The sequence below is a fragment of the Panthera leo genome, chromosome E1 (genome assembly GCF_018350215.1).
Source record: "Panthera leo isolate Ple1 chromosome E1, P.leo_Ple1_pat1.1, whole genome shotgun sequence".
Classification (NCBI taxonomy): Eukaryota; Metazoa; Chordata; class Mammalia; order Carnivora; family Felidae; genus Panthera; species Panthera leo.
The window spans coordinates 38,517,825-38,530,394 of record NC_056692.1 but is presented as its reverse complement, the minus strand read 5'-3'; the positions used below and the strand labels follow the sequence as shown (position 1 = coordinate 38,530,394).

Here is a 12,570-nt window from a genome sequence, read left to right as displayed (position 1 = left end):
TTTAAGTGGCAATTTAAGTTGTGTGTCTAAGAAACCTGATACATATGATAGGAAACTGGAATTTACAAAAGTAAGATATGAAATTATTCACATTACAAAAGGTTTATTCACTTTACAAAACCTTTCAGATATTGTTGGACAGTTCTTCACTGTATTTAAGTATTTCTTGCCAGATCTTTAATATTTTCTACTTTTAGGGGCCCCTGGGTGGCTCAGTTGGTTAAGCATCCAACTTTGGCTCAGGTCATGATCTCGCAGTTCATAGATTCAGAACCCGCATCGGGTTCTGTGCTGACAGCTTAGAGCCTGTACCCTGCTTTGAATTCTGTGTCTCCCTCTCTCTCTGCCCCTCCCCACTCTCTCTCTCTCTCTCTCTCTCTCTCTCTCTCTCTCTCAAAAATAAATAAACATTAAAAAAATTTTTTTTTAAAGATTTTCTGCTTTCACTAACAGTTCACATGTTGCCAGTTACTGACAACTGAAAATCATAGAAAAATGAAGAGAAACATCTCTGGATGTATAATTTAAATCAGTGGAACAATATTATTGGTTTTACATGCAACACTTTATGAACATATCACCTATATTAAGGTGAATCTGTACAGGCTTAGTGATATGCTAAATATAAGGGAGAGTGAGGTAGGTATATGAGAAAGCACAGAAACAAGAGAATTTTTTTCTACTTTAGAGTGTCAAGGAAGACTGCATGGAAGAAATGGCATTTAAATAGCATCTGGAAGTTTGAATAGAACGTTGATGTCAGAGAAGGGTATGTTAGGTATGGAAAAGACTAGAGAAGAGGCTTGGAAGACTGCAATTAGATTGCTGCTATACTTCTCAAACTTTAATGTGCATAGGAATCCTTGAGGATTTTGTTAAAATGCAAATTTTGATCCAGTAAGTCTGGGGTGAGACCTGAGAGTCTGCATTTCTAATAAGCTCCCTGGGGATGCTGGAACTGCTGATCCAAGGACTTCATTTTGAGTAGCAAGGCTCTAGTCTAGAAAAAGTGTTGATTCAAGAGGACTAGTGAGAAATGAGATGATTGGGAAGGCTCAGGGCAGGTTCTGGATAGGCCCTTGATGGTCTTGCTAAGGAGTTTAGACTGTTCTAGAAATAGAATGAAATCATAGAAAGTTTTTGAAAAAGATTTTTAGTGCTACAGGTTGATTAATCTGGAAATAAGATATAGTATAAAATAGAGGTCACATATACTGTGGGCCATTTAGGAGGCTAATGCAGTGGTATATTCATGTACTAAGTATTTATTATGTATGTACTTTATGCAGAATACTGTGTCAAACTAGAGAGTGGCAGTTCTCAAACTCCATTGTATACAAGATCTACTACCCAAAGAGCTAGGGGCGCCTGGGTGATTCAGTCGGTTAAGCGTTAGACTCAATTTCAGCTCAGGTCATGATCCCAGGGTTGTGGGATCAAACCCTGCATCAGGCTCCAAGATGAGTGTGGAGCCTGCTTCAGATTCTCTCTCTTTCCCTCTGCCCCTCTCCCCATCTTGTGGGTGCTCTCTCTCTCTCAAATAATAATCATAATAATGATGATGATGATGATATTTACTGGGGCACCTGGGTGGCTCAGTCGGTTGGGCGTCAGACTTTTGATTTTGGCTCAGGTCATGATCTGACCTGTTCATGAGATGGAACCCCATGTTGGGCTGCACATGCACTCTCTCTCTCTCAAAATAAAAAATAAATTAACTTTTAAAAAAAGATTTACTTACGGAGCATATTTTTAATGCATATTTCCAGTCTCCACATCAAATTAGTAGACCCCCAAAATTTCTATGTTAAAACCACACAGTCTTGTATCAGCAGATACAAGTTAAGCAGTGTCACAGGGGATACTGAGTTAAAAAAAACAAACCTGTGTAACTTCTGACCTCAGATAGCTTACATGACCACATGGGAGATGAAGTAAATTTATAAATAATTCAGAGAAAGAAGGAACAGATTATTTTGCAGCTGGGAGTGGGGTGAGGATCAGTGTGTGAGTGTGTGTGTGTGTGTGTGTGTGTGTGTGTGTGTGTGTGTGTGTCAGGGGGGAGATGGCATACTAGTTTTGGCTTTAAAGGATCTGTAGGATTTGGACCCACCCATGACAACATTAGGGAAAGATCTTGTATGTAAGCAGTGGAAATAATAAAAGCAAGAATACTTAGAAGTTGTTTAGTTTGGTTAAAGATATCTGAGTATTCAAAATCAACATTACAAAGATGGGGTGGAGCCAGATACTGAAAGCCCCTTTAGATTCTTTCTGAGTTTGGACTTTATTTTGTTGGCAGTATAGTATTGAAGAATTTTCACGTGGCCATGATATGACCAGAGCTATAGTTGAGGAAGAATAATGTGGTGGTAGTGTATAGGATGAACTGGAAAGAAGAGAGAAAGGAGGCAAGGAGAACAAAGTGGAGAGCATTAAGTTCCTGAGATTCAGGATACTAGGAATGCACAATAGTGGGGAGGAGAAACAGAACTGGAGAGAGGATACAAAAATAGAACCAAGGGATGATTAAATGTGGGGTACAAACAAGAGGAAGGAAATATGTCTGTAAGGAGTCTAGCCTAAGTAACTGGAAAGATACTTAGGAGGCCTTATAGGTTAGAGGACTGAAAGGGGAGAGAAAGATTACACCTGGAGATATATATATTTGGGAGTTAATCACAGAAAGTACTAGTTGAAGCCTGAATAGTAGGTGAAATTGCCACAGGGGAGGGGATGTAAAGGGAAGAAAAAACAACATTATGGGCGGTATTTATGAGGCAGAGGGAGGGAAAAGAGCTAGAAAAAAAAACACAGCAGAAAGGTAAGGAAAGAAGTTACGGTTTCACTGAACAAATAGTATAGAAGCAAATGGTGGTCAATAGTGTCAAGGGCTACAGAAAAGCTGGGGAGAATGGCACACAAAAGGCCAGTGGATTTAGGAATCAGGACATTATTGATGATCTTCAGGGGAGTAGAATCAGTGAATTATGGAAGCGGAAACCCAGTTAGAGGCAATTTTACATCAATTTTGAGAATATACAGGCAGAAAGCATAGCATACTTTGTAGTAAATTTGTCTAAAAAGGAGTATTGAGAGAGGATGAGAGGCTAAACTAAATTGCACTGCGAATGGAAAAGAGGAATTAGCATCCAGAGAGCCTGAGGACATAGAATCTATAGGTCTTGCAGACTGAATTGAGGTGGAGACTGAAAGAAAAAGGATTCCATTTTTAAGACTTGGAAGCTGGAAGAAGGAAGATGCCATTTGGAAATATAACAAAGTCATAAATTAGAAGCAAGCTTGGGTTCAAAGATGATTTTAAACATGATTGATTTTAGACAAGTTTGATTTTAGACATGATTTTAATATTTTCAAAGGATACTAAGTAGCAGAATGCTCCCCTTTCTTCTGCAATAAATCTTCCTCCCAAGAGATGGAATGAATCTCTTCATTAGAGCAGACAAGTGTCTGTGCCAGTCGTTTTGGTGGACTGTATTTGGAGGCTGGGTTCTAAACCCAATAATGTCTCAGAAATCCCATTCATATCTTAGATACTAATGTTTTCTAGTGTTCAATTCTGTGTATCTTTACATGGTAAATCATGATGAATTGTTGATCCCAGTAACCATGCAGAGAGGCCATTCAGGTCTTTCATCTAAAAGTAGTAACTCTCCTGGGCTGCCCGGGTGGCTCAAAGTGGTTGAGCATCTGACTCTTGATTTTGGCTCAGGTTCATGAGACTGAGCCCTGTGTTGGGCTCTGCACTGACAGTGTGGAACCTGCTTGGGATTCTCTCTCTCATCCTGTCTCTCTGCCCCTACCCAGCTTGTTCTCTCTCGAAAGAAAGAAAGAAAGAAAGAAAGAAAGAAAGAAAGAAAGAAAGAAAAGGAAAAGAAAGGAAAAGAAAAGAAAAGAAAAGAAAAGAAAAGAAAAGAAAAGAAAAGAAAGAAGTACGAGTTCCAAGGCAAACCAACAACTGTACCAGGAACTCTTGGTCCATTAAGTCCAACGGACTTTCCTAATACTCTGTCCATGAGTCTCTTATGCTTTCCCTTAGGGCTCTGGGTCTCAAATACCATCTTCCTTGTTCTACAGCTAAATCCTAAGGGACCAAAGCCAAGATTTTTCCCTTGGGCCAGGTTGGTGTGGTATTGAGTTCTAGATCAAGCCCATTAAAGCCAAAGTCCTGAGGGAAGTAGCAACTCTCTTTTGTCCTGCCATTTTCAGAAAGACCCAACACATTTATCTTCCTAGTTTTTTATTGTCACTGACCATGGAATGGCTCAAGTTTGCTCATATTAACATTTTATAACCAAAATGAAAAGGATCTTTTTCTGCGGGCCCCTATCTGCTGTTTTTGGTTTTCAGTAGCTGAAGTTTTCCGTTGAGGTTCTTTTAAACGCCTACATGCAAACTGAAGAGCACTCAAGCTTTGGTGGGATATCACCCACAGCTGGAGTGATGGAGGAAGGGAGGAGGGTACAAGCCTCAGGTGCATCCTTCTCTTAAAATTTTTTTTAAAAAGCAAAACCACTTGAGCAAACCAATTCCATCTGAAAGCAGGTGAGACCTATCCAGAGAAAGAAGGGAATGAACCTCTTTCCATGTGGAAATGGATATGGATTCATGTATGACCCAGATGTACAGAATGGACAAATTTGAAAAATGTTTGACTGATCCTATAGCCTTGCATCTCTTCTAACCAAAGAGTGAAAGGCTATGAACCATGAACTGTGGTGAGAAGCAGAGGAACAGTGTTGCAGCAATGGCTCCTCGGTTGGTGGTTAGGCCCTGTCTTGCTCTATTAAGCAAACACAGTTAATATAGATAAAAGGTAACCTTGATAGAAGTGAAAATTGAAACTCGAGTTGAAGGTAGCAAGCCAGGCACAGCTGCAGTTGTACTTCCTCCTGTGTGGCAACAGGAGCTCTGCACTCACTGGTGTTTTTTTGGAAGGGATGCAGTTTTTTTAAAATATCTTTTCTTCAGAGTGTTTTGGTTTTTAATGTCTTCACCATTGATGAGAGAGTGGAATATGTTAGTAAGAAGCCACTTAGACTTTCTACATCTAGTGTGTGAGGTCAAATCCACGTTCAGCATTCTAATCACACCTCTGCTATTAAGTGGCTGTGTAACCTTGGACAAATCACTGAAAATATCTCTGGTGTCAGATTTCCTTATCTGAAGAACAAAAGGGGGTTGGATTAGATGATCCCTAAATTCCCTTCCAGCCCTAAAATTCCATTGACTTATAATTCCTCATGAGGAAGCATAACTTCCAATTTCTAAGAACAAATGTTGGGAAAAGTAAGCAGTTTATCTTATATATGAAAAGTCCCTTGCAAATGTTTATTAAGATTAATATCAGGCAAATATTTAGGTGTTATCAGTGTCACTACATATATTTGCCTTCTTCACTTCTTATGCTCTTCAACTCAAGAGTGTGGCAACTCTTTTTAAGAGACTGCCTGGTTAGCAAATTCTTTTGGGCCAGTCCCTCCTCTCCTCTCCAGTTCTATACAGTTCCAGGATCTTGAGTTTCATCCTCCCTAACATGGGTACAGGTGCCTTTTCCCTTGTTTAGGTTGAGCTCTATTTACCTGTGTCAATGAAAGTGACTCCTTAGAAGATTATGTTAAAGAATTACTTCTCCTTTTATCTTTCTCAACAGTATTTCACTAGTACTGCCAGCTTCCTCTATATTCAATGTTGTTTCTTTATCAGTTCCAAGAGAAACAGAGAGATAAGACTCTTTTTAGCAGTGCATATACATGGAAGGGGAAGAGGCAAAGCATGGCTTAAAATCAGAAAAACCATAACAACTATTCAACTCTCACTCTTAGTGGCTTAAATTGAATGCATTTGAAGGACTGAAACAGTATTTTCTTTTTGAAACCAAAGAGCTCCATCACCTTACCTTTTAACTGCGGCCACCAAAAAAGGTACTAAGTCTGAGAACCTTTCTTCTCCCCCGGTACTGGAGAAGAGTTGCTCAAAATGTTTTTTTCATGGCCGCTTTGAGCAGTGACAGCTAAATCTATTCTGTCTCATTTTCTGGATGGTGCAAGTCATTGTCACGTGTGTGTGTGTGTGTGTGTGTGTGTGTGTGTGTGTGTTTCCCCCTGACTGTGGTTCTGAATTCAGATAATGAGTGATCATCCTAATGGTGCTTTCTTATTTTGTAGATGTACAATATTATGTTAACTTCATTTGGTATTTGATTGTCAGTTGTGGGTCTCTCTCTTTGAGCTGCTTTGATAGCTCCAAATACAATCATTGTTCATTCCTTGCATTTTCCTGCCTGCAGATGATTCAATGAAAGTGAAAGATGAATACAGTGAAAGGGATGAGAATATTTTAAAGCCAGAGCCCATGGGAAATGCAGAAGAGCCTGAAATTCCATACAGCTTTTCGAGAGAATATAATGAATATGAAAACATTAAGTTGGAAAGACATGTTGTCTCGTATGATAGTAGCAGGCCAACCAGTGGCAAGATGAACTGCGATGTGTGTGGACTCTCCTGCATTAGCTTCAATGTCTTAATGGTTCATAAGCGGAGCCATACTGGTAAATAAGTTTCCTTCATCCATTCTTCTGAAAACTGTCCTAATGCAGCCATGTGAGAAATGAAATGGTGGAATTTGGGACTTTTGATTACTTTCATTGATTTTTGCTATAATACTGATGTACCTCCCCCTCTCTGCATTTTCATTTACCCAGTGATTTTCATTCCTGCTTTACTATGCATTTGGCAAACATTGCATATGCCATGAATAAAAACACTATAGTAAGCACAGTGTTCTAGGTCAGCCAAATATTTTTCTTCAGCTAATAAGTAGGAGTTGAATTTTGTGATATGCTTCTTAAGCATCTTTCATACATTTTTGCATAACTTTTTGAAAAGCAGACCTCCTTATTATATCGGGTTCAAATTTGATAGATGAAAGGATATAGTTTTTATTATCAGTTTAAAATTTTTATCTTCAGACAAATAAACAGCCAGTCTATAGAACTGCATACAAACACAACAGTCCCATTGAACCCAATAGATTCCATCTGACATTTGATATGAAATTTTAAAAAAGAGGTATTTATGGCCCTCAATACCTTATTAGAATTTGAGTATGTGATTCTTTTTTTCAGATTGAGATTATATTCAAATAGAATGCTAAGTAATGTTACAAATTTACATCTAGAAAGCACTTCTAGAGCTATCTTTCTCCCCCCCCAACCCCCCCACTCTGATCCAAGACAAGATGATACCTAAAATAGCCTTACTAGATGAATGCTTTTTCTCTTCTACAGAGGAAATTCTAGAAGTAAGTTGTATGCTTGCCTTGAAATATAGTTCCCAGCTGATCCCAATATGATATGAACAGATATTGTCTAAAAGATGAGCTTTTGCCATAGGCGTCTAATCTGTGCATATGCTTTGCCACTTGCTGGGTGATCAGAAGTCTCCTTTTTGTCCTTTTTAAAGGTGAACGCCCATTCCAGTGTAATCAGTGTGGGGCATCTTTTACTCAGAAAGGTAACCTCCTCCGCCACATTAAACTGCACACAGGGGAAAAACCTTTTAAGTGTCACCTCTGCAACTACGCATGCCAGAGAAGAGACGCACTCACAGGTCACCTTAGGACACATTCTGGTAAGTGAGAGCAATGAGCATTCCATATCTAGTAAATTTGTGTTTCTCAGTGCCCATTGAGGAAACTAGAAAGAGTTAAGTATGGAGGTTTTAATCCGTCATTCCTGTTCTGAAGGGTTACAACAGCAGAGACCTCTAGGGCTAATTACACTTCCATTAAGGCATTAATTGCTCTCCGTCTGGCTCAATGGAGATGATCATCTCCTCACCATCCTTGTTCCCTTAGAGAACAACACAGTCAGACAGGAAGAGCCTGCCCTATAAAAATGCCTTTTAAAATTTTGTGAAAAAATTATAGTCATTGGTATTTTCTTATGGTAAACTTTATTAAGAGATTATTTTCCTAAGAAACACATGCACACACTTTTCATTCAGAAGTCTGGACAAGCAAATGATGTACAGTTTGCAAACTGAGTGTAATTAATTGTCAGATGGTTTCTTTTGGCCATTCTGGGCTAAAAAATTTTTAATTGGGATATAACTGACAATGTGACATTGTATTAGTTTTAGGTGTACATGGGGTAAATTTCTTAAACCTGACTTTTTTCTTGATCAGCCTATTTATTTTTAATCTCTAGAAGATGAGCAGAATTAAAAAAAAACAAATAACTATGTTCTATCTTAATGTTTTCACATTTTATTTTAACCAAGCAAGATAATAAATTTTTTTTCAACATTTAGAATTTCCCTCCTAGAAAACTAAAACTGAGTTTATTTTCAAATTTGGGACCTCATGTTCTTGATGTTATCTGGCAAACTTTTAATTGAAAAAAAAAAAAAAAAGGTTTGTTTTTATGTCAATCCACGTACTGCTTTGACTAAAACCCAGCCCCAAACCCACAACTGGTCACAATTCAGAGACTAAGGATTAAACAAATCAGCCCCAGCGAAACCCACCATGAGAGATATTAAGTGGCAAAAGAAAGGTTTCATTTACAGCTCATCATTCAAAGTAATGAATTAAAGATGAGTTTAATCCAAAAAATTAGAACAGTCTTGTCTATTGCTTTTTTCAAGTAAGATCCAAATACAGTGGTCATTTTTGAGATAGATTCTAGACGACCCCAATTTATGCAGAACACTTAAAACAATTTTAGCCCTAGCAAACCTGCATTCATTTTAATTTGGGATTCCAGAGGGATTGTTTAGTGCTTTATGTCCCAAAGACTCTGTTTTAAACAGAGCAAGAGGATTAAAAAATAAAAGTCTCAGTTCCTAAAACTCTGACAAATTCTTAGGGTACGCTTTATCCACAAATCAGAAAAACCAGCCCTGCACAGTTGAAATTATTACTTACATATTTTAAGCAATAAAGCACTTGGAGGAGTTGGGAGGACAAAGGTGGCTTGAATTTTACGGATGAACTGTTGAGGAAAGTTTGCTTTATCTCAGAAATTAAGATAAAGTCATTTTTGTAATTCATTCTTATTTCTATTATTCAAAAATATCTTCAGTTAGCTCAGTTTTTATTGATTTAGCCCAGATTTCACTATAGCCACTTGGCAAGGATAAGCTAAATTTATCCAAATATGTCAATGCTCTGAAAAGGCCATCAACTGGCTGAATGGCTAACTCCCAGCATTCTTTACTTACAAGCCAGATGGATGTCACAAAATAAGGAATCTCTTTCTGTTTCATTTTTAAGCCACACAAATCTCCTTGAAGAATAAAAAGGCCCTATATATTTTCCTAAAGAAACAAGATTGGATCTGGAGCCAAAACACCATGCTCAGCGATAGTCATTATATCCAAATCCTTTCATTTGTGAAAGGAGGCTGTCCTTCCGAAGAAAACTCTAATGTGACCATAACCTGATTTTACTTTATTAAATTTAAAAGTAGTATAGATGCAAAAATATCCAAATACCCTGGCTTCTCTCAGCAGTCTCATTCCTAAAGGATAGTTTGCACAGTACCCAAAGACATCATTTATTCTGTAACCGTGAGGGTCACTGAGTGCCCCTTGTGCTCTCCTTATAGTCGAGAAACCCTATAAATGTGAGTTTTGTGGAAGGAGCTACAAGCAGAGAAGTTCCCTTGAGGAGCACAAGGAGCGCTGCCGTACATTTCTTCAGAGCACGGACCTGGGTGAGACCGGTGAGTTCATGCAACACTCGTTCTATCTGCATGTAGTGAGCATCTGCTCTTCTAGGTGGTGGGATATAGTAGTAAGTAAAACAAGCAAACAAACAAACAAACAAACATCTGCCCTCACAGTTTATACTTCAGTGGAGAAAGGCAGACCATAAGCAAAGTAAATAAGTAACATATACCGTTTCTTAGAAGATAGTTAAGTATTATTAAGAAAAATGAAGCAAGGAGGTACCTAGGTGGCTCAGTAGACTAGGCATCCAACTCTTGACTTCAGCTCAGGTCATGGTCTCATGGTTCTTGGGAATGAGCCCCACAGCACAGAGCCTGCTTGGGATTCTCTCTCCCCCCGTCTCTCTGCCCCTCCTCTGCTCACACTCCCTCTCCCAAAATAAATAAATAAACTTTAAAAAAGAAAGGATGGAAGAAAAGGAAAGGAAAGGAAAGGGAAAGAAGAAAAAAGAAAAGAAAAGAAGAAGAAAAATGAAGCAGCTACTGGGGGCAGAACCTGAGTCAGGGAGCTGACATTTTAACAGGCTTAAAGGGACAAAGAGAAAGCCCTGCAGATAAGGAGGAAATAGCAAGTGCAAAGGCCCTGGGGCTTGAGTTTGACAAAGTATAAATAGTCCTGTGTCTCTGGAGCAGAGTGGGTAATAGAACATGTGGCCAGAAAGGAAATGGGAAACCAGATCTTATCAAGCTTTGTGGGCTACTATAAAGGCTGACTTTTACTCTGAATGAAATTCAAGATCTTCAAAACATTTTGAACTGAAAGGTGACACTTTTCTCATTAAAAAAAAAAATCACTCTACTTGCTATTGAGAATAGATTGTATTTGCAGCAAAATTGGGAATTGTTTGAGAGTCCAGCTAGGAAGCCATCGTAATAATTCAAGCAGGAGAAAATTGTGTCTTGGTAGCGGTAGAGGTGGTGAGAAATGTTCTAATTCTATATATACTTTAAAGGTGGAGCCAACAGGATTTCCTAACAGATTGATGTGGGATGTGATGAAGAATGCAGTTGCATGGGGCACCTGGGTGGCTCAGCTGGTTAAGTGTCCAACTTCAGCTCAGGTCATGGTCTCACAGTTCATAGGTTCAAGTCCTGTGTCAGGCTCTGTGCTGACAGCTCAGAGCCTGGAGCCTGCCCTTACCCCACTCATGTTCTGCCTCTCTCTCTCTCTCTCAAAAATAAATAAACATTAAAAAAAAAAAAAATGCAGTTGCCATTAACTGAAAAAGCAATTGAGAGTAGAGTGGGTTGAGGAATGGCTAGGGCAGAGTCAGTTAAAACTACAAGGATTTTCTTTGTCCAAGGCCCCAAAATCATATATTTGTCTACTCCTATGATTTACTGTGATGCTTATCTTTGCCTTTGGGAGTTTCACATTTTATTTAGTGTTTTGAATTATATGCCTAGGAGAAATTGGTTGAAATACTAGATGCCTTTCCATATATCAATTATGGTTTTATTTCCTTTTCATTCTTCAGTTGAAATAGCATGAAACTTCTTTGTGTCACATCTCTGCAGTTGTCCTTTGTCCCATCCAGTTGACCATCATCCTGGTTCTGCAGCTTGGGCTGTCTGACATTTTCATTCGATTACTTGAACCAGTTGCATATTCAGAGTATCAAACCCTGAGGGGATTTGCTGTTTGACAGCAGTAGGTGCAGTTGAGTGGTTTGAAGGTTCTAAAGCAGAAAGATTACAAAAGTATGACAGAAATAATGGGAAATGGAGTGGAAATCATAAGTAGCTTAGCTGTACCTATTTTGAGTGGGAGGAAACTTTTGTTTTAGATAAAGCCTATTTTACAGTGTTAGGAACTGGCCAACTGAATTCCGTTGGTTTGCACGCTTCTGCTTTTTATCCTGATGGCATCTTTGGTTTTATCAAGGAGTTGGATTTCCTCCTTATTTCTAAAGAGAAATGTTTGCAACAGACAGTACTCTTAACTGTGAGACATTCCCAAGTTATCAACACCAATTGTATTCCAAATAGAATTATTGTATTTAAAGCTAGAAGGTTAAAGAGAGCATCTAGTCCTACCATCTCATTTTAGACATGAGGATATTGAAACTCATCAAAAATTCAGTGACTTGCTTAAAAATCACTAGGACTTCTCATGTTCCCATGGTTAAATATATTTTTTATTTTCAAAAATTCATTGCAATATAATTCACTTACCATAAAAGTCACCTTTTAAAGTGTACAGTTCAGGGGCGCCTGGGTGGCTCAGTCAGGTAAGCATCTGACTTCAGCTCAGGTCATGATCTCACAGCTTGTGAGTTCAAGCCCCATATCAGGCTCTGTGCTGACAGCTCAGAGCCTGGAGCCTGCTTTGGATTCTGTCTCCGTCTCTCTGCCCCTCCTACCCCCTGCGCGTGCGCACACACACACACACACACACTCACTCTCTCTCTCTTTCTCTTTCTCTTAAATATAAATAAACATTAAAAAATTAAAGTGTGCAATTCAGTAGTTTTTAACATATTCACAAAGTTATACAACCATCACCACTAATTCCATAACATTTTCATCACTCTCAAAAGAAACCTTGTACCCATTAGCAGTCATTCCCTCTTCCCCCTCTCTTTAGCCCCTGGCACCCACTGATCTACTTTCTGTCTTTATGGGTTTGCCTATTCTGAATATTTCACATAATTAGAATCATATAATACACGGCCTTTTATGTCTAGCTTCTTTCACTTAGCATAATGTTTTCAGGGCTCATCCATGTTTAGCATGTATCAGCACTTCGTTCCTTTTTTATGGCCAAATAATATTCCATTATATGGATTTACTGCATTTAAAATACAAATCTATTG

At 38.6% G+C, this 12,570-nt stretch overlaps 1 protein-coding gene across 1 annotated transcript in view; it reads left to right on the top strand.

Moving 5' to 3' along the window:
• Positions 1 to 12,570, top strand: part of IKZF3 (IKAROS family zinc finger 3) — a 90,957-nt gene that overhangs the window by 56,141 nt on the left and 22,246 nt on the right. Inside the window, exons 4-6 of the mRNA XM_042914708.1 lie at positions 6,311 to 6,571; positions 7,485 to 7,652; positions 9,632 to 9,748. Of these exons, the coding sequence (XP_042770642.1) occupies positions 6,311 to 6,571; positions 7,485 to 7,652; positions 9,632 to 9,748 (546 nt within the window). The remainder of the gene's footprint in view (positions 1 to 6,310; positions 6,572 to 7,484; positions 7,653 to 9,631; positions 9,749 to 12,570) is intronic.